Source organism: Bombus pascuorum, chromosome 5 (genome assembly GCF_905332965.1).
Source record: "Bombus pascuorum chromosome 5, iyBomPasc1.1, whole genome shotgun sequence".
In the NCBI taxonomy this organism is placed as follows: domain Eukaryota; kingdom Metazoa; phylum Arthropoda; class Insecta; order Hymenoptera; family Apidae; genus Bombus; species Bombus pascuorum.
In genome coordinates this window covers 7,119,393-7,146,387 of record NC_083492.1, presented here as the reverse complement: position 1 = coordinate 7,146,387, position 26,995 = coordinate 7,119,393, and the positions used below count along the sequence as shown (strand labels likewise).

Here is a 26,995-nt window from a genome sequence, read left to right as displayed (position 1 = left end):
AAGGACGTCGGAGACAGGGTCTCCGCGTAGGGTGCGGGAGCCGCGGGGTCCCTAGGCGATGGAGTAGGTATATATGGGCGTCCCCGCGCGTTCAGAATACCAGATTCATGCAAGTTAGCCCTCCCCGCGAAGCGGGTGGTGCGCTTTGAAAAATTCATCGCGAACGACCTGACGGAGTAGTTGCCCGGAGGAGCCCGGTCACGGCTTCTCAATCATCATCGGTCAGTGCAGTAGAATCGGCTGCCATTCACGCTTCTTCGGATCGGTCAGTTTGTAGAGCGCCCGCAACCTGGACACCTTCTGCTGCACAACGTCCCTTTGTTACTCGCTTACGCCAAGGTTCGTCCGTTTTCTTAATTAAATTTGTTTGATTCTTGTTAGATATATATTATAACGATGTTATAAGATGTATATTTTTTATTAGATAAAAATATACTTGCTTTCTCGCGACGAAGAAAATTATTGATGTTCTAGGTCGCAGTTGTTGAGTTTTCGAGACACGTTGCTTTCAGAATGTAAATTTCAACTTTTTCACGAGTTTGCGTCTTCCCTGTAATTTACACGGGTCCGTTATTAACCGCAGAAAATTACATCTCTATATGCGTGCGACCATAATTTACTACCACTGGAACGCGTTTCTCGGTGATAAACTAAAAAAAAGAAGACGATGTAATATTCAGTCTATTAAGTAGTCGTTAAAGCAGTTTGATTCTCGTTAAACATCGATAGATTAACTTATATATATATTTTTAGCATCGTTGCATATTTTATAATTTTTGTCTCGTCTAAACTTGTATTAGAAACTAATGAATTCTTGACAATGTTGTGAATTGTTCGAGTTCAGTTGTTTAGTAAAATTGTTTAGTTGTAAAATACATAGAAGAATACGAGATCGCTGAAATGTATGATAAATGGCTTGTCATCCAAGGTATTGTCATTGATATTTGTTGTATCGGATGAGTGGTAGTTGAAGACTGGCTAGCAAACATTGTCCTCCTTGCGGTCGCTTCCACCTACGAGCGTCGCATTTTTAATCACTAAACACCATTGTGAAGATTCACGTAGCGGCGCGTGTCTTTGTCCTCGAGTGAATCAACGCACGGTGTTCGCATAAATTTCGATTTTGCGGTTTATATTGTTATACGCGTGTCCCCCATGTCCGACGATTCGTCATGCAGTTATCAAGCAAGCTGGTTTAAGTAAAAGTACGTGAATATCAAGGTTACTGTCTAGATTAAATTCCATAAAAAATCTCTCGTTTATTTGTATTCTTCCTTACGATCGTTCCTAAGGATTCTTCTGCAAAAGAAATATTAAATTTACTCGGCGACGAAATAAAGTTGACTCGTGTGCAATTTACTAATAGAAAACTCTACTTCTCATTACGTTTCGCCGTGGCGATTTTAAGCGTTAAATGTGTGAACCACAGGAAAGCACGATAAATCATATTTCTTGTCTTTGATAGAAGAAAGATTCCACTTCACGTCACAACTATCTTCGCATTCGATTTAGAATTAACTATGTGTTTTTATCTTGAATATATCGATAACATTAATTATGCAGGCAGATATTAATTAAGTTCAACTAACATTATTCGTTTCTCACAAGATATTGTAAGTCTACCACGTATTTTGAAAAGGCTTATATCTTCGAATCTATGGAGTTATTCCTTTCTTCGACTATTTCATATTAAAGTACTTCTTTTCTAGCTATTAAAATGACACAAAAGTAAAAAAATCAAGAGAAATGGACTTTTTCATATTCGTATGGAATCTTCAAGACTTACGATATATTTCACTATTAATTATCAGATATCTAAGTGCGTATAATTATATATAGTTTTATATAAAAACTTCCATTCCGAACTCGTTAGCATTCCAGAAAGCCAAGAAAGATGCCCTTTAAGGATATCGTATATATTAGCGCTTGAAGAATGATCGTTTTTCAACGTACTGTGATCGACTGAGCTCGCCGAAGAGCAATTATCGCAGCAGTCAGAGCCCTTATAATGCGGAGCACATTTCGTTCTATATTATTTTTCAGTGTCTTGAGCGCAGGACAGGTTTACCGATCAACATGTAGATACGTACGTTGTAAAACTGCGTCTGGATAAATCGCCTAGCCTGCATTTAGCACCCGATAATTCACGCGTAAAGTATCTCTACTCGTTAATTACCACGTTTTGTACTTGTCAGATACGTTGTCAAGTTTAATCGATGTCGTTGCTAATTTATCCGTCGATCATTCAAACTAAGCTTGTATCTCTCCACGCGAATGTTTTTACAATTGTTGGTTATTTTCTGTTAAAAAGAAACTAGAGTTGTTTGACACAAACGTACATGATTAACGACTAAGTCACTAAGATAGGAATTCGAAAATTAATAATACCATATCTATAACTACCGGTTGCAGCAGAATTCCATTTATCTGAATTTGTTGGAAGACAGTTTATATAATAATTGGAGTTCATGTATTAAGAGCTTTTCCAATTTTACTTATTATTTTTCAGAAAAGATTCAGTTAATCTGACCACAACTACAATTTCGTTCCAGTATATGGAATTTTACTGTATAGTTTTAACAGCTATGATCTTATGCCAGCAACTAGGAAGATATCGTTTTCATTGTTCATCACTTTTTTCCTTTCAGCGATGATTCCTTGGCTGATCCTGCTCCTCGTGGCCTCAGCGGCCGCAGGACCATCCCACTTAATATTTATTCCTGATATATTACAACCACCCCCATTGGATTCTATCGAAAAAGAAGCAGATGCAGAAATCATCAGTCTGCCTTCGTTTCAACGAGGCGCCGTCGAAGGTCCTCCAATGATCGAGAACCCGTTGACGGATCCTTCTATCACCCATGCTGAATACGGATCGGAGAGATTTCCCCTGCGTGACGCGGTCGAAGCGTTGCCCGCAAACAAGATCGGCTTTCAAGTCGTCAGTCTACCTCTACAAGATTCCTCGCAGTTAGTATTGCCATAAAAAATACACATTATATATCTTGTTTCATAAGCGCGTTCTTCTTCGATATGGAATTTCATTTGCAAAGAATCGGCATTCACCTTGTACTTACCATTCCATGATTAATTTATTGACGATTGCTCGTCGAGGTTGCAAATTGAAGCTGCTAATGGGCCTACTCGATGTTTCCGCTTAACTGTTTATCCATTGGATAATTAACAAAGGATGATTAATGCTGGTTTAGGGGCCGAGTACCTTTAAGGGACGCCGTGGAACATCGGGAAGCTCCTTTCTTCGGTAATTTCGACCACGAGTCCATCTGGATCGAGCCATTAGCACCGCCAACTTTAACAAGAACCGAGCAAATCATTAATCCAAAAGTGGTATGCCATTTGGACTCCAGCGCGGTTCACAGGATAGAGCCGTTCTCTTTGTTTCCCCAATCCGTGCCCGACCATCGATGCAGCCATCTGATTTATATTGCTGCCACTTTGGGTACTTTGTCTTTTGACTAAAATAATTAATAAAGCAATCGATAATACTATTTACTTGTAAATAATACATAATATCTATTTATTATAGCATTTTCACGCTAATTAATTAGGTCTAAATATATTAAATTTCGTACCATTACTTTCAATACTTTCATATGACTGCGAAAACATAATGATGATGAAAATGAAATATAGATCCTGATAAAGGAAACGCTTTTTGTAACTGTTATAGATATATAATATTATTTAGTAATCAATGCATATTTATAATTAACTAACACAGTGCTATTAATGGTAGAACAAGTAAATAGCGAATAATTTTCCTATTTTCAGATCCAGAAGAGCTGGTTGTCGTCTCAAGGGACCGCGAATATGACGAGATCAAGGGTAAAGTGATCAAACTCTGTTAATTCGCGAGTAAAGAATGAATATATAGTTGAAATTGCGAGTCCCGTTAATTTATTCCATCAATTCGAATAGGTGGATATAAGGCAGTAACGGGACATCGATCGAGGGATCCAGCATTGCGAGTGCTCGTCTCGATCACGGCCCCAAACCGGGGGAAACTGTTTTCTGAAGTGACCAAGAACCATTGCACCCTCCACTGTGAAAAATTTGCAAAATCCATCTTAAGTTTTCTCGAAGCGCATGACTTCGACGGCGTTGAGATCGATTGGGATGGTTCGCCAGATCGCTTCAATGACTTGAAACTCTTGTTGAGAACGATTAAGAAACTTTTCGCTGATAGAGAATATATTCTCGCGGTTGTTCAAAAGCCAGACGATCCGGTGGATCAGGAAATCACTTCTGCAGCCGATTTAGTTCTTCTGAAAGCTTGGAGAGACAATCCTGCGTTCAGAAGAGAAAAATTGGCTCTTCATCCCGCACCATTGAAGTATGTTGCTCGAGTGACGAATAAATGGATCGATCAAATCCCGAAAGAACACAGATCGAAAATCGTTCTTGGCTTACCTGTATTTGGACAAGGATATACTTTAAAATTTGGAAATTTCACGGACACTGGTGCACCTATTATCGGGCCGGGGATTGAAGATGTTTATACCCAGCAGAAAAATGGAAGAATGGCTTACTATGAAGTAATTATCAATAACTGTATTTTACCTAAAAAAGACTACTATAAGCTATATTTTTTTGCACTTTCTTATTACTTTTATTATTACTTTCTTATTATTATCTATAGATCTGTGAGAAATTGGAAGATGGATTGTGGACCTCTGGAAGAGACGAGGAGGGGCCATACATAAAACGTGGTGACCAGTGGGTTGGTTACGAGGATCCATTGTCGGTGAAAATCAAAGTGGCTTATGTTAGATCAGTGAGACTCGGTGGAGTTTCTTTATGGTCTCTTGATTTGGACGATTTTCAAGTTAATATCATGCTATTTTTATTAGACAATTAAAACACACGAATATTATTATATGATGCATTTAATATATATTTTCAGGGTATTTGCGGTAATTCGTGGCCTATGTTGAACGCTGCAACCGAATCGATAGGCTTGTATGATGAGGTAGAATTGAACGAATGTTCTACCGATGGTCTATCTAGTGACCCAGAAAATTGCTCAGGATTCTATTCCTGTCACAATGGTAAACGAATACATTCATTTTATAATTCTTATCACACAATTTTTTGGTAATTTTAAAATCAGTTTGATAATTATATTATTCATACCTTCGTATGAACATAGGAGTGCGATATCGAGGTCAATGCGGACCAGGAAGATTCTTCGATTCCACTAATGGCCGTTGCGTAAAAGCGAATTCGAACATTTGTAAACCAGTACAATTCGATAAAATGCAAGGAAATCATTACCAGACTGAAATAAGGGAAACGCAAGCTTTTCAAAATTTAGAGATTTCTCCGAAGAAGGGTCCCCGTGTAGTCTGCTACATAACTTCGTGGTCGCTCTACCGTAAAGGAGATGGACTGTTCGCTCCAGAACGATTAGACTCCCGCCTATGCACCGATATAATCTATGCGTTCGCTGGATTGAATCCAGACACATTGCTCATCCAACCGTTAGATCCTTGGATCGACATAGAACACAGTAATTATATTAAAGTATAAATATCAATACTAGAAGGAATCAGAATGATAGGGTTTTATGTAAAAAATTCTAGCAAAGAACTGTTTCATATTTATACATATAATTTTTATAAAAAATTGCAAATCAATCATTTTGCTTGCTTCGAGTAAGACGAGTTCGATTCTTTATCTTTATTAAATAAAAATATTTTCAGATTTATATGAGCGAGTGACGAAGACCAAAGGATCAAGAGTGCTCTTAGCCATCGGAGGCTGGACAGACAGTACTGGTGACAAATACTCTCGTTTGATAAGCAGTAGCATTGCACGTCGCAAATTCGTTACAGCTACGATAAACTTCTTGAAAAAGCACAATTTCGACGGCCTATCCTTCGAATGGAACTATCCAAAATGTTGGCAAAGTAATTGCAGAAAGGGACCCGATTCCGACAAGCCTAATTTCACCAAATTAATTCAGGAACTGAGAAAAGGGTTCGATCAACAGGAACCGAGGCTTACGTTAGCTGTAGCATTCTCAGGTTATAAAGAAGTGATCGACAGAGCCTATGAAGTCCGTGAAATTTCGGAAATGGTGGATTTCATATCAGTGATGACGTATGATTATCATGGTGCTTGGGAGGCAAAAACGGGTCACTTGTCGCCCTTATTTGGAAATACTGACGACATCAATCCATATTACAATGTCGTAAGTTTTGCAAGATTTTACATTTTAGATTTTACATTACATTTTACATTCTGTGGAACAAGAAGAATTTATTATCAAATGTTTTTTAGAATTCCACGATGGAGTACTTGATAAATCTTGGAGCGGACAAATCGAAACTTTTGGCAGGCATACCTTTATATGGACAAGCTTATCGACTGTCTAGTGAAAATTTAACAAGCCTTGGAGATCCTGCCACTGGACCTGGAACTGCTGGAGAATTTACCAAACAACCTGGGATGCTGGCCTATTACGAAGTTTGTGACAGGATCAAGAACAAGGGCTGGGAGACAGGATTAGGTAAGAAGCCAAAAGAAGAAAGTAAATATCTATCTTTTGACGCAAAATGTTCCATTTTAGGGCCAAGTGCGTACCGTAGAGACCAGTGGGTAGGCTACGACAATCAGGAGAGCGTCTTCGCGAAAGGAGAATACATTTTGAAACGTGGTTATGGGGGTGCAACATTGTGGACAGTGGACTTGGACGACTTTTTAAATCGCTGTTGTTCGGAATCCTTCCCACTATTGAAGAGCATAAATCGTGCACTAGGTGAATTGGTTCATTCACGAATCATCTTAAAATCGAAATATAAACCTCAAGTACCAGAAAAGTAGAAATGCGTATGTTAAATTGTAGGTCGTTTAAAGAATAAAGCTTCCGAAGGATGCGGACGGCCACCAGAACCAGTTACGCCACAACCTCCAACATTGACGACTCACAGTGACGCAGTGGGAGACACTCCTCGACCAACGACGCCAATGGCAAAGCCAACCACGTGGCCAATGTGGACTGAAAAGCCGAGTACAGACAGTCATCATACAACTACTACTTGGCCCACTTGGACTTGGAAACCAAGCAAACGACCAGAGTCAACAACTAAAAGCAGTACCACGGTCTGGTGGACTCAATCAACCAGCACTGCTTCTTCAACATGGACTTCAACCAAGTACTACGCACTATTTTATTTATTTGTAATTAATAAGTATGTATTTTTTATTATACCTTTTACCATAACATAATTGTAGAGCACCGGAGCAATTAACAACAGAAGCCACGCAAGGCATAGAGAAACCAACAGACTCCTCAAAACCAGAACAGCCATGTACGATAGGAGAATACGTGCCGGATCCTGATAACTGCAACAACTACTTTAGATGCGTGCTTGGTGAATTGCAACGCGAACAATGCGCGCCAGGATTGCACTGGGACGCGAGACGACGCATTTGCGATTGGCCAGCTGCGGCGAAATGTCAAGCAGGGACAGGTAAGTTTTCCCATTCTTATCATATGCATTTATTCATCAGAGAAAACTATTCAATTCAATAAAGCGAAAGAAGCTTAGCTACCAGAATAACTTCTTGCGTAAAGGTATCCCTAATGACATTAAAATTTTCTGATATGTGAATGACGAATATATTTCTTGTCGATCAAAGACTTTATTCCTTGGTCAATTGGTTTCTATTTTTTAAAGCTGACAATATTGTATATTATGTATATTAATTGTATATGTAAAAATGTATATTATGTTACATATAAAAGATTCAACTTACTCTGTTATTACTGTTCTGTGATAATTATACAATGTATTCTTCTACGTAACTTCTTGAGACGTTGTCATCGACAGATGCATCGGTTCATTAGGAGTAACGCAAACCTGTTTATCCCCGTGCAATATCAGTAAACATCTTCATTTCTGCATACATCTCTCTAATAGTTTTGCAATCGCCGCCTCCAGGCAAGCATCTCCCCTTTGTAATCAATTCGATTCGTATGTGACGCTCAGTGTCAGCGAGAATTCTGCACTGTTCGTGTCTTTCTCCTCGTTGTCTGGTCAAAAGATGATTTACGTTAATCACATAATTCTCATTCTAATCTCAATAAATCCCACTTTGATGCAAGTGTACAAAATTTCGCGACCGTTTGGTATAAATATATCCATAAACATAAAACAATTATTAATTCTAAAAGTATTTTGTGGTAAATTGTAACATCTTGTACTTTTGTTTAAAATAGGTTCTGTGACTCAAAAACCATCATGGACCACCATAAGAACCACCACTACGAAAAAACCAACTACGGCATTCATACCTTCTTCACCCAGACCTATCACCCAAAAACCAATTATGGAAGCTTCGAACGGAAAGCCACCAAAAAATTGTGTACACGGCGAATATTACTCCTATCCAGATTCCTGCACAAGTTTCCATATCTGCGTGAATGGAAATTTAATTTCTCAACAATGTGGACCAGGATTGAACTGGAACAAGGAGAAGGGCATGTGCGACTGGGCTTTCAAGAATCCTTGCATCGAGAAACCGAAGAAAACAGCCTCGTTGGTTGCAGGAGGTACCAAGTCAACTGTAAGTAACTTACTACTAAAATTATTAATATCATTAAAATTACAAGTCACGAAGTTATCGAAGTAACAGAATATTTTCAACTGTTTTCTTTTAGTCGTGTACACCTGATAGTTACACAGGTGTTCCAGGAGATTGTGAAAGCTTCCAAGCATGTTTATGGGGCCGCTACGAAGTATTCCGTTGCGCTCCAGGATTACACTTTAATGAGAGAACTCGAATATGTGACTGGCCATCTAGAGCTAATTGTCAAGATAACTCTGTATCAACAGATAATCAAGATTCCAACACACCTAGCGATAAGCCAATTAATCATCCAACGAGTACTGAAAAGCCTTGGGTACCAAGCACGACTCAAGCTACGACCACCTTGCCATCGGCCGTGATAGATGCTGACAAAGTTTCTCCATTGTCTGGCCATTACAAAGTAAAATCATTATCGTAATTAAACTGCTGATAGTTATACAAATTCATATTTTTATAAATATAACTAAAAGAATAGGACCTAGGCAGAAATTTCTTTCTCCTATTAAATATTATAACAAGTACTGTACTTTGGATATTTTGTGTCTGATCACTTATTTCTTCATTGTTAGATCGTGTGTTACTTCACGAATTGGGCCTGGTATCGAAGAGGAGTCGGTCGTTATCTTCCTGAACATATCGATCACACCCTCTGTACCCATATCGTTTACGGATTTGCTGTTTTAGACTATTCTGACCTAATCATCAAGGCTCACGACTCCTGGGCCGATTACGACAATCGTAAGTCATTTGTTAAGAACATATTGACATTACCAAACGCAGAGTGTAAATATAAATGTAAATCTATGCCGAACAGATTTTTACGAACGCGTAGTCGCGTACAAGAAACGTGGGTTGAAAGTATCTCTTGCTCTGGGAGGTTGGAACGATTCAGCTGGAGACAAATACAGTCGTCTAGTGAATAATCCTACTGCTAGGAAAAGGTTTATTGAACAAGCAATCCAATTCCTGGAAAAATACGATTTCGATGGGCTTGACTTGGATTGGGAATACCCAGTTTGCTGGCAAGTACGTGTATATCAACATTAATAAATATACATGAACATGCATAATGTATATCGTATAAAATATACATAAATATTCTAACTCTTTACATACATATATAAAAATTACTGAACATTACATTCATCTTAGGTTGACTGCAGTAAAGGTCCATCTTCAGATAAACAAGGCTTCGCAGATTTGCTTAAAGAATTGAGCAACGAATTGAGACCCAGAGGATTATTACTCAGTTCAGCGGTTTCGCCGAGCAAACAAGTGATCGACAAAGGCTACGATGTTCCAGCACTCGCTAAATATTTGGACTGGATTGCAGTGATGACTTACGATTTCCATGGTCAATGGGACAAGAAAACTGGCCACGTAGCGCCGCTCTACTACCATCCTGAAGATGACTATTATTACTTCAACGCAAATTATTCCATCAATTATTGGATCGCTAAGGGAGCTCCTCGTAGAAACATCGTTATGGGTATTTATTTCTTATTTTACAATATTATATTATAAGTAGACCGTGGATTTTTATACAATTTTATATTTTTATTTATATTAATGATATTATATTTCAACCACTAAATATCATAAAGAGTACTTTATTTTGGATATTTTTTATATCTTTGTATATTATGTGCAATCTCGCGCTTTTAAATTTCTCATAAATGCCATAAAAATCCGCGGCCTAATTATAAAAATACGAATTAAATATTCATCTAACTGAATTATCCCAATAACAGGAATGCCACTGTACGGACAGTCGTTCTCCATAAACGACCGCAACGCAGGTACAGGATTAAATGTGCCAGCTAGTGCTGGACAAACAGGTGAATTTACTAGAGCTGCAGGATTCTTGTCCTATTACGAGATTTGCGATAGGATTCGGAACCGTGGATGGAACGTCGTTCAGGATTCAGAGCACAGAATGGGTCCCTATGCATATAAGGGCAGTCAGTGGGTGAGCTTTGACGATGCTGACATGATTCGACGGAAAGCCGAGTATGTTAGGGACATGGGTCTTGGTGGTGGAATGGTGTGGGCGTTGGATCTCGATGATTTCCGGGGACGCTGCGACGAAGGACCGCATCCGTTGATGCATACTCTTCAAAAAGTTTTAGCTAGTCCTCCCAACAAAGATGAAGAACGTAATTAATTTTTATTCAATTAATTTCTAGCTGTTCATTTTTGTCTTCAGTTTTCGGTTTATATATATATATTTGTTTTTTATTTTCGGTTTCGTTTATAGTTGAGAAGCCACCGATTACAGTGGAAGATTTAGATCAAGGTCCAATGGCGCCCACGGTAATATCCACCACTGTTAAAACACCCGTGCCATCTTCAACGTCGAGGGATCAACTGCAACCTGACGATAAATTCAAAATGATTTGTTATTTTACAAATTGGGCCTGGTATCGTCAAGAAGGAGGAAAGTTCTTGCCAGAAGATATAGACCCCGATCTGTGTACTCATGTTCTATATGGTTTCGCGGTACTCGATGGATCGCAGTTAACGATTAAACCACATGATGCATGGGCTGATATAGACAACAGTAAATATCGAGATACATCCCATACAATTTTTCTTTTTCTCCATATATCATTGTATTGTCATTTCTAGAGTTCTACGAAAGGGTCGCGGCTTTAAAATCGAAGGGAATAAAGGTATTAATGGCTATTGGAGGATGGAATGATTCAGCAGGTAACAAATACAGTCGTTTGGTGAATTCGCCATCAGCCAGACAAAAATTCATCACGACTGTGATCCAATTTATCGAAAAGTACGAGTTTGAAGGCTTAGATTTAGATTGGGAGTATCCAGTGTGCTGGCAGGTAATAAACTCGCGTTTATTCATTTATAATCTTCGATCTGATTGTTCGATTAGTAAAAAGTAACATGTCGATAAATAAATTTTAGGTCGACTGTAAAAAAGGTCCAGCTACAGACAAAGAAGGATTCGCTAGTTTAGTGAAGGAGTTGAGCGAACAATTCAAACCAAGAAATTTACTGTTATCCGCCGCGGTTTCTCCGAGCAAACGAGTCATTGACACAGGCTATGACGTACCAAGCTTGGCGAAGTACTTAGACTGGATATCTGTAATGACGTATGATTATCATGGTCAATGGGACAAGAAAACCGGTCACGTGGCGCCACTGTATCGACTGCCCAATGACTGGGAGCCAACTTTCAACGCGGTAAGTGCACGTCAGAACTTAAAACCATTAACGATGAATATGTATATCGATAAATCTATTTACATCTGAATCTTATTAATTTTTTAAGAAACGAACTGTAATAAAAACGAAAAATTCTTATCCATGTTTTTCATACAAAAAATTACATATAATTTTTATAAAATATTCTGAACGTCTGCATATCATTTCTTTTAATATTACTTTAATAATTGTGTAGAACTTTTCAATTCATTATTGGATGGAGAAAGGTGCACCAGCGAAGAAGCTTGTTATGGGAGCACCACTGTACGGTCAGTCCTTCTCCTTGGCAGAAAGAAGTGAGAGAGGATTAAACGCACCGACTTATGGCGGCGGTGAAGCCGGCGAAGCAACAAGAGCCAGAGGTTTCCTGTCTTATTACGAAGTAAGTATTCTACTTTCTGAATTTCTTATTTCTCTCTCTCTCTCTTTCTCTCTCTTTCTTTTAATAAATATTGATGTAATATCGTGGTCTTAAATAATTATAGATATGCGAAAGGACATTAAAGAAGGGTTGGACCGTGATCCAAGACAAAGAGCGACGTATCGGTCCCTACGCGTATAAAGGTGATCAGTGGGTCAGCTTTGACGATACCAGACAAATTAAACTGAAGGCAGAATTAATAAAGGATCTTGATTTGGGCGGCGGCATGGTGTGGGCTCTCGATTTGGACGACTTCAAGAACAGATGCGGCTGTGAGCCTAGCCCGCTTCTGAGAACCATGAACAGGGTTCTAAGAAATTATCCCAAAGGTCCATTGTGTCCAGTAACGAATGGTAAATATTCTGGAAGATGAAGATTCATTTATAGATATATTCGAAAGATCGAAATAAATTTAATAATATTTTAAAAACAGCATTTCTAACGATTGACGCTGGAGAATCCATCATGGAATCTACGACTACTGAACGACCAAGTTGGGAACCTATTACTTCTGCTAAACCAACGTACTTGCCACCAACGTCTACAACCGCGGATCCGGATTCTGATATTGATGATACTATTGAAATAGAAGCTGAGCCGCCAATAATTGGTGGTTCACCAGACGACTGCGGCGGTCGTGTATTTGTTCCCCATAAGAAAGATTGCTCTAAATACTTCTTATGTAATTTTGGAAAGCTTACTGAACATTCTTGTCCTCCTGGTCTGTATTGGAACGAGAATCGTTGCGACTGGCCTGAAAACACCAAATGCCAGGATTCTCAGCGACAAGTAAGAGTTTTACATTCCTAAAGGGCCTTGGTGAATCAATGTTTTATTAAGGTCGTGTTTTGCATGAAACTCTTCTCTTTGTGACATAATTTTGCTTTTTAATTTGCAGTCGAACGAGTTATTGCCATTAATCTCTGACCAGGAGAATAACAAGAAAAAAATGATTTGTTATGTAATGAACTGGGCGCGAAAGCGGCCTGGGGTAGGACAATTCCTACCAGAAGACATTGATCTAGATTTGTGTACTCATATAGTTTACGGCCTCGCGAAGTTGGATCCGGAACGATTAACTATACAAAATCCACAGGCTGCTAGACAGAAGGAATTTCTTAGTAAAATAGCGGATATTAAAAGCAGAACTGGACTGAAGGTTTTGCTTGGTTTGGGTGGCTGGGATGAATCTACAGATAATAAGTACAGCGAATTGGCGCACAATTCCATAGAACGGAAAAAATTTGCGCGCCACGCCGCTCTTTATATTCAAAGTCGCGGATTTGATGGTCTTGACCTCCTTTGGGAGTATCCAGTGTGCTGGCAGGTACGAAAAAGTACATGGAAATGCAAAAATGAATTAAACATTTCAAATTCACATAAAGAAATAAAAAATAAAAGGATATAAATAAATAAGTAGCTACGCTTATATTATCTTTTATATTATCGTGAGTCATCCATGATTCACTTGTATTCTTATAAATTGTAAAATTCTTCTGCCATTATTAATCATATTTTCTTCTCAAGCATCAAAGTTGCTTTATCTTTATCTATATATAAATTAATGAACCATTTTCTAGGTTGATTGCAATCGTGGACCATCAAGTGATAGGGAAGCTTTTGCAGCCCTGCTAAAGGAACTAAGCATAACATTCAAACCTAAAGGATTGCTCCTTTCCACTGGTGTTTCTGCTAGCAAAGAAGTCATCGACGTAGCTTACGACGTTCCAGCATTAATCAAATACCTCGATTGGATAAATGTTATGACTTATGACTATCATGGCTATTGGGAGGACAAAACTGGTCACGTAGCTCCGCTTTATCGTAATCTGGATGAGCAGACCAAATATTTGAACGTGAACTTTACAATAATCCATTGGCTGGAGCAAGGTGTGCCATCGAATAAACTGATAATGGGCATACCAGCATATGGGCAAAGCTTCACGTTATCGAGAAAATTGCAAAGAAAAGGAACACCGGGCCTTAACGCACAAGTTTCCGGGCCCGGGCTTCCAGGAGACTTCACCAAATCAGCCGGCATGCTTGCTTATTACGAGGTATGTATGAATTTATTCTTCGATAGATTAATCGTATTTGCATGATAAATAGTAAAATAACATACGCGGTAAGTGTGATTTAAATTGCTATTGCAATCGAATTAGATTTATCTATGGAAAATTTTCCTATTTTCTCCATAATCATGTTTACATGAATTGCAACATTAATTTATTTTTATATCCGGAGGTTAAGCCGAATGTTTTCCCCATTAATAAACATTTTCACAGATATGTAACAACGTAAAAAACAGAGATTGGTCCGTGATCAAGGATTCGAAGAATCTGAGTGGACCGTATGCTACCAGAGGTGACCAATGGGTCAGCTATGAAGATGTATCCAGTGTAATGCAAAAGGTACCTAACGTCTATGAATCATTGACGCAAGAATGATGCATGAGAATATTTGCGTTGTAACATTGTACTCTTATCGTCTAAATACATAGATGTCCACTTGTTTTCTTCCAGACGAAATTCATAAGAGATCTAAATCTTGGTGGTGCCTTGATATGGTCTTTAGATGTAGATGACTTCACAAATCTTTGTGGCTGTGGAAAATATCCTTTAACAACAGCGCTTAGTCAAGGACTTAGAGGAGAACGAAATCTCAGAATGGATTGTACTTGAGATATACGTACTTTAGACAAACGCGCGAGTAATTCACGGATGACAATTTATTGACGTTACGTTCCACTTTCACGGATGACCATAAATCTCGGATCGACCGTATCAGCCAGCATAAGTACTGTACGGCAAGAATTCACAAACGTAATGTCTCAGGAAGAATAATACAATTTAGAGAAAAAAGAAGAGAACAGCGTTTACCTTGATTCTTGTATCGCGTTACAATTGCCAACAATGTGATTGTATAGGATCAAACAGGATTCTATCATAGCACTTTCTGATTCACCTTATTCTCCGTTTCATGGTATAATAGTACATATCTCTGTAACGAGTAATAGTGATTAGATCATCTGCTTTAGATCTATCTACGGATAAAACATTGATAAAAAAAAAGAATAATTTTTCTATCCAACGTTTGTACTCTTTTTTTTCTTTAGTGAATTAATTAACTCGTTATTGATGTAATGGGGCATTACATACGATGAATCGGGAGATAAATATCATATAATAATCCGATTCATTATAATTAAAAAATCGATTACGTATGTTGCGTTTAACGTTTGAACTTTATGTTTGAAATAAAATAAGAAAAATTAAATGATAGATAAGTAATCGCATATAAACAAACAAATATTGTTAGCCTTATTTCATATTGCGATACACGTATATAATACGTGTATGATAGATACCGATTATACATTATTCATTATAAAATCGTGTGAACGCTTCCATAATGAACAGTTAACATCTATATCCATCATATATGTATCGTCGTATGAAAGAGGCCTAAATTATCTGAAAAACTCTTCCGAGTGACGTGCATAGAATTTTCTTTCGCATGTAAGACTAGAGAACATGAAATTACCAGTACGTTCCTCGGGAAGACAATTTTAATCAAACTCGGAAGTGCATGCATGCACTATATATTATACATACATATGTATTATACATTATATATACATATATGTATAATAAATACACGCAATTTTCATACAATTTTTATAAGTTATCAGTATAAGATTCAGTATAAGATAAAGAACAAAGTGGATTATACGAATGAATTATTTATCCCGAAAGATAAGAAAAATAAGTAATTAATGAGTTTCATTCTGGCAAAGATTTTTATAGCTTGACTCCAATTTAACTTTGATTCAGATTCTGTTGAAAAGTTTGTTTTATATGGAATATTGGCTTGTTAACTGACTGAGACTTAGTCTAGTCAGTTAGCAAGAAATAATTTACAGCGATAATCCTATCTTAATGTGGAATGAATAAAGACATAGAATGAAACAGTAGTATTCTATACCGAACCCGAGATAACGAAGTTTTAAATTTATCCATATAAAAAGAAATGGCTTTCTTGACTCAGGACAATGTAAATGAAAGAAATACATTATAACGCTAAATTTTGCTTCACAAAGATACTCCCTTAAATGATAGAGATAGCAACGGCCAATTATCAAGGCAAAATTCTGACCAATTAACAGTACTATATATACTTGTAAATTTATCTGTATTCATTTTTTATTATAGTAGATATTTTACTATATCACTTAGATTATTGATATTCGCCAATTAACGCAAAATTTTCGAACGATTACAAATTAAAATTAAAATAATGTTGAGCTCGTTGAAAGTGAAGTTTTTCTCGCAGAATTTCTCACACAGTTGATTGTTCAAGACTGGAATTAATTACATGAATAAATAAGAAGTACGTAATGTAAACTCTGTTGGAGAGGATAGAAAAATGGTGGGGATTCCCACTTCGGAAATCATTTACAGCATTTGAGCTAGTCCCCCGTGAACAGTGTAACGAAGTAGACAAGCAGTCGTGCATACTAGGACTCGGGTTCATCGAAAAAAACTTTACTGCAAGAAAAGGCTAGTAAGTCATTTAAACTATACACATTATGCCTCTACATTATATGCAATCACATATGAAATTTTCTACAATTTAATACTAGAATTACTAGAATGATCAAAATGACCTTTAGTTGAAGCTTTTCATAGAAACTTTATAGATTTACAACAATGTATATTGATGAATTTCAGTGATTTCATTTTTGTAAAGTAAGAATGTGTTTTCAGAAATTTTCTTTTTATCTTGTATTACTTACCTTCTCATGTATCTTTCATTTTAATTTCTTTGGTATAAAATATTATAATTTAATCGTTGATAGGTGTAGTTAAACATTGCGATGTCATCGTGGCACTGAAAATACGTAATTGACAAAAACATTGAAATAGAAATAAATGAAAACTTTCTATAAAAATAAATTATAAACGTGTAAAAATTTCATTATTACCGAGAAAGTAGAGTGACATTGCTTCTGCACAAGCGGCGATCGGCGAGTAATTTAAGAAGTGTGTATTCTGGCCGTTATCGCGTTGGTGAAAGAAAAACAAAAACGTTTACTTTACGAATTAGGAACTTCCAACTTGTTTTGTTTCAAATGAGAGAAGACACTCCTTAATATCTGTTGATGTTCGAAAATTTATTTAAACTGTCGAGAATTCGATTGGCGAAATCGATTGATAAATTTCGATAATTGAATGTTATCGACGCGACACTTACTAAACCTATAAAAAGGCGAAACAGAAACCATTGAAACGTACATTGACACTAAATAGATTTAGATTGATAGATAAAAACGTGTAGAAAGCGACTAATGCAGCGATGGTATTCGATTCTGAACGGTCTGTGATCTATTTCTTAAATTATTTGAATATGCAAGTTGTGACATGTTATTTTAAGAATTGTTTTCCTTTACGCAGTTCATCATATATGCGTTGTGATTCCGAAGTGGGAGACATGCTTGATTATAGAGGTATGTAAAAGCTAATGAATTATATTTATTTATTTTATTTATTCATTCTCTATTCATACTTCGTATGTGTTTGTGGACATATATAAATCAGGTAATGAAACATATCATTAAAAACATAAAACGTTGGTTAATTTAAAATCATTTATTAAAATCTTGCATGCATCGTAATGATGAATTATTCATTCTTATTAGTTACGCGTTGGACATTTTGGTTTAGTTTCCATTCCATTGTCCGATTGAAATTAATATATGTCTGGAATTAAATAGTGATGAAGTGGTTGTGAAAGTATTGTCAATCTGCATGTAACAACAATGTATAACCACTAAATTGAAGATATTCATGCATATTCATATTTTTACAAACCTAATGAAAGAAATGGAATTGAAATAGAAATTCCTTTCTTTCACTGAATATGATAACAAGCATTATACCATGTACATTTTATATGTATACCTTTTTGTAGCTTTAAGCCTATCAATGCATAATCATCCGCAGTCTGATAATAATAAATTATTTATGCCAAATCCGATAACGAAAGTCTACTTAAAATATCAAGCATTATCATCTTGAAATTTGATAATATTTAATATGTATTAACTACAAGACTGAGTAAAAGAGCATTCCAAAAATTTAATCAACACTTTTTTCTTATTTTACAAATTTATGAAATTCTGTTACTGAAAGACAAATTGTAAATTCTAGCTTATGAGTACATGTCATACTGAAACACATTTTAGTCACGGTTTTACATTTAATACACTTCATTCGTTGACATTGGATCTTTTCATGTGAGAATAATGTATGCACGTGCTTGAATATCGTCGCGTCTCTCAATTCAATATTTACATTTGTAATTCCGCCTTCTTTGTATGATGCAATTAGGTAAATGATATCTTCATCCAGGAAGCAAACTTTCAGGAAGGACGACATTCCTCTTTTAAAAATAGAAGACACAAACCGCGCTTCATACCATTCATATTTATCGTGAATGAGGATCGTGTTATAGAAGAATCGACGATCATTCGTTCAAATCGTACGATCTACAATTTATGGATTGACTGGATATTATTTAAAGAAATTGATTATTTCTGAAGAATATTTTGAGAAGAATTATAATTATAATTGAATATCATTGGAGATAAATCGATTGACTTTATTTTACGCATCTATTGGAACTCAATTGTTATTAAATGATATAAGGCGAATTATATTTACAATGTATATATATGTATACAATGGCTCATGAAAGTTTGTCAAAAGAAATAGACAAGAAATAAAATATTCTAGCCTGTATTGAAAGGATATTCGTTACCGAAAAAGGCGAACTATCTTTGAAGGAAAGATTCTTGAAAATACAGATGGTAAAAAGTGTAATTCTAGTAAAATTTTTCTTACACTACGAATTTTCCGAACACCTAATATCCAGAAGAAGTTTTCTATGTATACATATAAAACATTTTAAAACTTCATTAACATTATAACGAGATATGATTAAACAATTATATTGGTACAATTTAAAACCAATCGAAAAATGTATGTAGAAGTTACAAAATATTTACTGCAAACAAACATACTTAATAAAAAATTAGTATACAGCACAATAACTGTAGATATTTGTAGTAATATGTTATGTACAATATTGAAAAGTTTATAAAATTTGTAAACCAACTCCTATTCAAGGCCATCATCATCATCATCGGTATAAAATAAAACTCTATTTATTTAGTATACAGCATTAATAACTACTTATACATATAATAAGCGTAATAGTGGTATAACTAGTAATACTGAATATTAAGGCTTATTAAATAATAGAAAATTGACTGTCTGAATACTTTACCAATATAATCATGGTAATCATATTTCATTATAGTGCTAATAAAATGTCAAAATGTTTCGTTAACATACATAATATATTCATAAAAGATCTCTATATATGTTCAAATACTTCCGTGAACTTTATATATTAAATAATTATTCTAAATCAATAGTTTATTTAATATTCGTGAGATTGTAGAATGTGCATTTACTAACTACGTAATACTTTTCAAGGAAAAGCTGATTCAATTAAACATCTGAAAGTGCACATTTGCGTATTTCAAACATTTTTTGAACATTGTTCTACCGCTCGAAGGTTGATGCATCTACCTTAGAAATTGTATACGTTTTCACCAATAATTGCTTGAGTAAAATAAGAAATTTCTTCATTCTGTTTCTATATACAATAGCATATACGTACATATTGATACAATTGTATACAAAGTCGAAGCCAAAGTTCCGGGTTACCAATCCATTTTTAAGTTTCTAGTGTTACTTGCCATTTTGACATCGTGTGAAGTCGTGTCAGTGACACAGTGACACATGTTATACAAAGTATGGCGTTAGGGTTAGGTAATATTTTTCGAAATTTTTCAATAGTTGCTCTAATTTTATTACCTATTTTCTTCATAAAATATTATTTCTACAAAATTTTTGCTTTAGACAGCAAGGTATTTATTTAAATTTATGTTTCTAGATTTATTTAGATTGATCGTTTATTCGTTAATGTAGCATGTTCATAGTGCAAGTATATCTAACTTTATTTTAACATGATAAATATAATAACTAATCATAATTATAGATAGTCATGCCGCAGTACTCACGGACTCTGAGCGATCTAATCGTCGATCTAATTCGGATAATCTAAACGAAAGATCAGTAAGTATAATTTATTAAATAAAATTCGAAATAGAAGCATGCATTGTTTAACGATTTTGTACGTATCGATGAATTTCAAGCTATATCCTTAATTTGTATATTAATGAAACAGATTATTTAAGATCTGAATCACAGATAGTGTAATGAACATGTAATACTCGAGCATTTCATAATATTTGATTAAAACACTTGAGTTCTATGTATGTTATCCTTGTACATAGCTCCCTTGTTTAACTTAAGTACGAATGATATGAAAGTGTGTAAAAAATAAAGAACAAGATATAAAAGCACCTTTTTCAATTATGCATTGGAATCAATCTACATATTACTTCGGTTGTCATTGCTTTATCATTAAAAGACATAAGCAGAGATTTACTTTTATTTAAAGGTCAAATTGTTTTCTATTATCATATACCTCATTTGAATTTGTTTTTTCTTCCTTTTGATATTGTTTCATTTAATATGATTTCATAATGATAATATTTCATAAGTATTTAGTTTATTAATTTTATAACAGCCACTATGTAAAAACTAATGACATGAAAATCATTCAAAAGAGAGAAAGTAGAATATTATATAAAAATAATTTATAAGCAATCTATTCATATTTTGTGATCCATTTTTTAAGTCCACATTTGATTATTAATTCCATTCTTGATATTTCTCCATCAAAAGATTCTCTATAAGAGATATTTTTGTATATACACATTTGTGTAATTGAAAAACTGAGACTAGATCTAGATCTATTTTTTATAAAGTTTTAGTAATGCATGGTTGGTTGTCTACATAGTTTCCAGGTTTGCCAGTGATGTGTGGTTTTATTGAGTTTTATTCCATCATTCCATCCAGGCTTTTCCATTATATCACTGATTGGTCTCCCAAGGTGCAACACATTATTGCTTATGATGCTTAATTGTTTCAGTGGTATGGTTTTCTGGTTTTATATATATATTTTTTTTTATTTTCCTTCTTTTAAGAGAAATGCAAACTTACCAGTGTATCTTATATTGTATTACTCATAACATTGATCACATAAATTATATCATATGATTTATTGTGCTGCACCATCACATATCCTATGGTACATGCTAAAGTGCCTTAATATGTGTTGCTGGTATTTCACGGATTTTTATGTTTCACAAATATATTTTTGGCTATGTGTTGTTATCATTACATACCATTTTTTTTTTGTATTTTCGTTTAAATTCCATTATTTTATTACATTCACATATTACTGTGATACAACTATGAATAAATCACCAGTGGCATTAACATGATCACACTGTTTTGTAATTTGCATTTTCTTTAATTTCTAATGAACAGGACACATAGGAATTGCTATTTTGTTTTACATTTAAAAATGAATTTCAAGTTACAAGTGAAATATCTATGAATATGTAATACTTTCTACTTTGCTCTTTAAAAGCAAACAAGACAATATTTATTTTTCTTAGATACCAGGAGGATGGACCATCACATTAGCTTTAGCAGCTGTTACCTGCTGCTTAGGATCAGCTGTACCAACAGGATTTAATATAGGGGTACTAAATAATGCAGCCCATGTGAGTGTCTCAACTTGTGTTTTATAGAAACTTGTAAGTATATTTATTTATTAAATATATTTATGTTAATTATAGCTGGTGGGTGCATTTTGTAATGAAAGTATTAGAGAAAGATATGGCATGGATGTATCCGAAAATGGCCTGAAAATAGTTTGGTCTAGTGTTGTCTCAATTTTTCTCATTGGAGGGGCAGCTGGTTCATTCCTCTCAAGCTGGGTGGCAGATAGATATGGAAGAAAAGGAGCACTGTTTGTTGGAAACATATTTGGCATTATAGGAGCTGCAATGTTTTTTCTAATACGCAAATTAAATTCAATCGAAATTTTGTTAGCAGGCAGATTAGTTGTTGGTAAGTTTTAGGATACCAAATTCAAAAATGTGAAATTATTTGTTATATGAAAATTTTATATCTTTCCAGGACTATCTGGAGGTTTCGCGACAAGCATAGTACCAATGTACATGTCAGAAATTGCACCACTTAGGCTAAGAGGTGCAGTTGGAGTAATATGTCAACTAGGAATTACATGTGGAGTATTTTTAGGGCAAATTGCAGGACTTGATACAGTTCTAGGAACTGAAAATTCTTGGCATTATATGCTAGGAGCATTTGTTCCATTATGTATATATGCCTTGGTTTTTACAAGCATTATTTTACCAGAAAGTCCTAAATATCTATATATAATCAGGGAACAGAAGCAGAAAGCTTTGGATGGTTAGTAAAAATACTAGTCTTGTAGTAATTGGTATATTCACAATAACATTCAAGACTATTTTAATATTTCAGAACTGAGTAGAATACGTAAAATGGATATAATGTTACTAGAAGTGGAAATTTCTAGTCTACAGCAAGAAATAGAAACAAAAACAACAGCCGAACCTTGGACTATCAAGCGCATTTTTAAAGATCCAAATCTAAAGCTTCCTGTATTTTTAGTTTGTATAATACAATTCGGTCAACAGATGAGTGGTATAAACGTTGTATTTTACTATTCTAACTCCATATTTATCAATGCTGGACTTGGCATTACTGGAGCACAATATGCTACTCTTGGTACTGGTGTGGCTAACATTGGTATGGCTCTTGCTTCAGTACCAGTGATGTCAACTTTGAATAGGAGAGGTGTCCTACTTACTAGTATATATTTGTGCTTAGGATGTTTGATAATTTTATGTACTTCCATTTTATTAATTGTAAGTAAAATTATTTTGAATAGAATAATTTGTATTAGAAGTTGAAAGTTTAGCTTGTTAAATAATTATTTGTGTCCTTACAGCATCTGTCATCGCATATGCCAATAATATGTACGATAGCCGTTCTGGCTTATGTGATATTTTATGGAATTGGTCTTGGACCAATACCATACTTCATTGGATCTGAATTATTCGACGTTGGTCCTAGACCAGCAGCTATGGCACTTGGTAGTGTTTTTAATTGGGGTGGAAATTTTATAGTAGGAATGACGTTCCCAACAATAGAAAGTATCATGGGACCATATACTTTTTTAATATTTGCCGTATTTCTTTTATTATTAGGACAAATTGTTAGGTATGTATTAAAAAATCAAATTCACAGATGATACAATCATTTGTAATTACTTACGATGTATCCTGTAATAATATAATATTATTCTATATAGGATATACTTACCTGAGACTAGAGGAAAGAATACGATGGACATTGCAGCATCAATAAGTCAAGGATTTAACTCTAGACCAAATTCCATCCGTCATGCTTAAATTTAAAAACTGGTACTTTATATGGTCTAATACTTTCTAATGAATAGATAGGTTTACAATTTTTTCGTTGTAAGGTTTATGTAAATATTTAATTAATAAGGATTATTTTTTTACGATTTAGATAAGAAATTTATTATACTTTTATTTTTTATTTTGTTAATACTGCATTTATCTAAACATCTGTATCTAAATAATTACAAATTTTGAAATATTCAATTTATTAATATAATTACATCATTTAATTATTTTCGAATACATGAAAAGATAAATTGTTAGATTTTACATTTGTTAACGAAAATTACAGTTAAATCACATTGACATTAAGTTTCCGGTAAACGAACCAATGTTTTTAAATATGTAATTGTTACTCAAGTATAAAGCATTTCACTGCCCATGTAAGAAATTTTATTTTTTCATTCTATAGCATACTTAATACAATAGTTCAAAAATTATAAAATTCTTTGCTACGTATTTTGAAAATTTGAACAATTGTTAATTTTGTAATATGTTATATAATTGGTCTAATTTTTCATAAAATACTAAACAGAGCACTGTGTGCGGTGCTATTCTCATCCACGTTGGAAAAATTCCTTTATATAAACCAGAGAGTCCTTCTGTTCGTAATATTTTAATGATCGCGTCCAATAGTCCGTTATACAACGTACCTTTTCCGGTTACGTCCGTCTCTATATTTAATTATAAAATTATCAATCTTACAAGTCCATCAACAAAAATTACTTTCGAAATATTTTTATTAAATTACACTCACGTTGATTGTAGAGCCTTGTTGCTAAGACATCAAATGGTTGCATAGTGAGAGCTACACAACTTCCACCGATTATGGAAGCCAGAAAAGTCAGAAATATTGGTTGATCTGTAAACACCTTAAAAAGAAATATGAAATATTGTAATTTTCATTTATACTATTCTAAACGTAATATCTATTCAAATATTTACTTGTAATGAGCGTAACCAATCCGCAGCTAAACCAAAGGTAGTTAACTGTGTTGCGGATCCTACAAAAACACGTGGTATATTCGCATACCAGCCGCGATACAAAGCCACTATCCCACCTTCTTTCCAGAGAGATTTGAATGCGCTCCAAGTTCCTAAATAATTATGCTGATAACCAACAGCTATGGTTTGTGCTGATTGCGCTTGTAATTGTGTTTTTACCTATTGCAATGAGAAAGACGAATGTAATATAAAATTGCTCATTGTCAATTAAAATACTGTAACGATGTGCCTTGATAAATTAACATATCAATTTTAATATAGATCACTCATGATATTATTGATACTTAAGGATCAACTTTCATACAAAATAATTAACGAAATAGTAAAGAAGAGTTACCATATAGAACGGACTACCAAGAACAGCTCCAACAGAGCCAGAAGTTCCAGTTAGTACAACAGTCTTTAAAATATCAGTATCCCCTTTGTCATTAGTGATTAGGTCGTGCTTTTTTGCTGTATTGTAGATACCTAACCGTATTCCATTCAGCACGACTTGAAAATATAGGGCCGGTACGATACCGGCTTGTAAAGCAGTTATACCCTCGTGTTTTGCAATTAAATAACCCGCGTGTAAGGTGTTCTTATATATTTTTTTGTATGTGTTTCTTGCTTCTAGCTCTCCTTGTAGTTGTAATCGTACTTTTATCACATCAATTGGGTTTGTAAAAAATCCAGCTCCTACCGCTGCTAATGCACCAATTGCAAACTCTATACCTGGACTAATAAAAGTTAACAATTAATAAGTATAATTATAGTTTTCTTACTATAACCCATTAACCCTTATTAACCCATTAAGGACCGAGAAATAGTGTATCGTAATATTATAGATATTTCAATATTTTTTAATTTCATAAAGTCGTGTAAGTGGAAGATATAATAATGAATAAATATTTAACGAATGCTTAGAATTCCATTTTCTGGTTAAAATGTTAAAATACAAAATTTGATAATGTAAATTGGTTAAGAGATGATTGCAAATAAAATATTGGCCCTTAATGAACTAATTAAAATATAATCCATTTAAAATTTCGTGCGAAATATACTTATATAATTATACTTCAGCGGAAGTAATATATAACGCTATTCAGCTTCAAGTTAACTCTTATTAGTTTTGAAGTATTTCGCAGAATAACCATTAAGGGATGTAATTAGATGTAAAAATAATGCAATAACGATATTTTTATAAACTTTATTATATTGCAGTATTTTACGAAATGACTAATATGATGAATTACATGAATAGTTGACGTTTACGACAGTTCAAATAAGTACAAAGAAAATATTAGTAATACTATTTCACTAATGCACACATCTTAGTATATTATTAGTGAGTAAAATGCTCTTTATTTTCTAATCTAAGTTACAATAAACACTAATTTCTACAACAACAAACAAATTCAATTATTTTCTAATATGGAGTTTTACTTGCAGTATGAACGTAGTTAACATTCACATCAAAAAAGGTCCCAGTTACAAAATTAGAAATAGTTCTATTTAAATAGAATAATAGTTATTAGTATTAAAAATCCTTACCAAAGTAAATGTTACATTACATTCATTGAACCAAACAAACAATAAAACACTAAATGAAAAACTGATCAAATCAATGAAATAGTTAAGTCATCACTGACCAAGGAATCGAATTCATAATTATGATATAAAATAATCATGATCAATTGTTACAAATTCTATATCGTTAGAAAGCATGGAAGTAAAAAGACTATAGTAGATGTGAAAATTTAACTTTCAAATACATATTTAGGAATGTGCAATAGTGATATTAATCGACCTGCCGGTTTTAGACACGAAAAAATTCTTGCATAACTATCATCCGCCATGCATATACATGCATATGTAGGAATGATATTGGAGTTACCTTAAACTTAAACTACATATCATCGGTTAGAAATGCGTAATCAGTATTAAAAGCTCACGGTCTGCTGATGCTTGTATTCGGCGCTGCGGTCATTTCCTATATATAATAGTAAAACGTTTCTGTGCGCGCGATGCTAATTTAAATCGAACTTAATTATTTCAGCAAGTATACTGTCCCTGCTTTTATCATAACTGATCATATTTTCTCTTAAAATTGTATAATCACTTGATTGTGTAAGTTTTATATTTCTTTAAAAATGACTAGTGTCAAGATTTAGAAGACACTTTATTGAAACTAAAGAATTTCTAGTTGGTATCATTATGCAATAGTATATATT

At 34.4% G+C, this 26,995-nt stretch overlaps 3 protein-coding genes across 7 annotated transcripts; 2 read left to right on the top strand and 1 right to left on the bottom strand.

Moving 5' to 3' along the window:
- The first annotated feature begins 204 nt into the window (after positions 1-204).
- On the top strand, positions 205-16,230 carry LOC132907314 (probable chitinase 10). 2 transcript variants are annotated; one of them, XM_060960267.1, is made up of 29 exons: positions 205-339; positions 2,649-2,970; positions 3,210-3,460; positions 3,793-3,846; positions 3,940-4,556; positions 4,661-4,846; positions 4,925-5,069; positions 5,171-5,530; positions 5,724-6,214; positions 6,304-6,532; positions 6,593-6,781; positions 6,869-7,178; positions 7,258-7,496; positions 8,246-8,592; positions 8,687-9,016; positions 9,186-9,354; positions 9,431-9,642; positions 9,769-10,105; positions 10,368-10,772; positions 10,874-11,176; positions 11,245-11,456; positions 11,542-11,820; positions 12,038-12,223; positions 12,327-12,615; positions 12,696-13,051; positions 13,161-13,589; positions 13,843-14,319; positions 14,548-14,673; positions 14,785-16,230. In XM_060960267.1, exons 2-29 carry the CDS (start codon positions 2,651-2,653, stop codon positions 14,941-14,943), a joined length of 8,007 nt encoding a protein of 2,668 aa, XP_060816250.1. In that variant the 5' UTR covers positions 205-339; positions 2,649-2,650; the 3' UTR covers positions 14,944-16,230. The 2 variants fall into 2 exon arrangements, with proteins under 2 accessions (XP_060816250.1, XP_060816249.1); XM_060960266.1 differs by having other exon boundaries at positions 6,304-6,781.
- Positions 16,231-17,508: 1,278 nt separating this feature from the next.
- Positions 17,509-23,994, top strand: LOC132907315 (solute carrier family 2, facilitated glucose transporter member 1-like). 3 transcript variants are annotated; one of them, XM_060960268.1, is made up of 9 exons: positions 17,509-17,637; positions 17,716-17,768; positions 20,390-20,466; positions 21,921-22,028; positions 22,104-22,377; positions 22,447-22,740; positions 22,813-23,219; positions 23,303-23,574; positions 23,666-23,994. In XM_060960268.1, the coding sequence occupies exons 1-9, from the start codon at positions 17,618-17,620 to the stop codon at positions 23,763-23,765; spliced, it is 1,605 nt and encodes a 534-aa protein (XP_060816251.1). In that variant the 5' UTR covers positions 17,509-17,617; the 3' UTR covers positions 23,766-23,994. The 3 variants fall into 3 exon arrangements, with proteins under 3 accessions (XP_060816251.1, XP_060816252.1, XP_060816253.1); XM_060960270.1 differs by lacking the exons at positions 17,509-17,637; positions 17,716-17,768 and adding exons at positions 20,126-20,258; positions 21,257-21,390; XM_060960269.1 differs by lacking the exons at positions 17,509-17,637; positions 17,716-17,768 and adding an exon at positions 20,035-20,160.
- Positions 23,995-24,153: 159 nt separating this feature from the next.
- Positions 24,154-26,844, bottom strand: LOC132907317 (solute carrier family 25 member 35-like). Of its 2 annotated transcripts, none has more exons than XM_060960278.1 (5): positions 26,717-26,844; positions 25,120-25,501; positions 24,723-24,941; positions 24,535-24,649; positions 24,154-24,451 (listed from the first exon to the last, which is right to left on the bottom strand). In XM_060960278.1, exons 1-5 carry the CDS (start codon positions 26,749-26,751, stop codon positions 24,258-24,260), a joined length of 945 nt encoding a protein of 314 aa, XP_060816261.1. In that variant the 5' UTR covers positions 26,752-26,844; the 3' UTR covers positions 24,154-24,257. The 2 variants fall into 2 exon arrangements, with proteins under 2 accessions (XP_060816261.1, XP_060816262.1); XM_060960279.1 differs by lacking the exon at positions 26,717-26,844 and adding an exon at positions 26,414-26,699.
- Positions 26,845-26,995: the final 151 nt, after the last annotated feature.

Coding starts and splice junctions, on each gene's coding strand:
- LOC132907314 (XM_060960266.1), top strand. CDS start 2,651: ATGATTCCTTGGCTGATCCTGCTCCTCGTGGCCTCAGCGGCCGCAGGA. Junction 4,847..4,924: donor TTGATTTGGACGATTTTCAA/GTTAATATCATG, acceptor ATATATTTTCAG/GGTATTTGCGGTAATTCGTG. Junction 11,177..11,244: donor ATGGGCTGATATAGACAACA/GTAAATATCGAG, acceptor TGTCATTTCTAG/AGTTCTACGAAAGGGTCGCG.
- LOC132907315 (XM_060960268.1), top strand. CDS start 17,618: ATGGTATTCGATTCTGAACG. Junction 20,467..21,920: donor ATAATCTAAACGAAAGATCA/GTAAGTATAATT, acceptor TATTTTTCTTAG/ATACCAGGAGGATGGACCAT. Junction 22,741..22,812: donor GAAGCAGAAAGCTTTGGATG/GTTAGTAAAAAT, acceptor TTAATATTTCAG/AACTGAGTAGAATACGTAAA.
- LOC132907317 (XM_060960278.1), bottom strand. CDS start 26,751: ATGACCGCAGCGCCGAATACAAGCATCAGCAGACC. Junction 24,942..25,119: donor TTGGTAGTCCGTTCTATATG/GTAACTCTTCTT, acceptor TCATTGCAATAG/GTAAAAACACAATTACAAGC. Junction 24,650..24,722: donor ATTGGTTACGCTCATTACAA/GTAAATATTTGA, acceptor TTTCTTTTTAAG/GTGTTTACAGATCAACCAAT.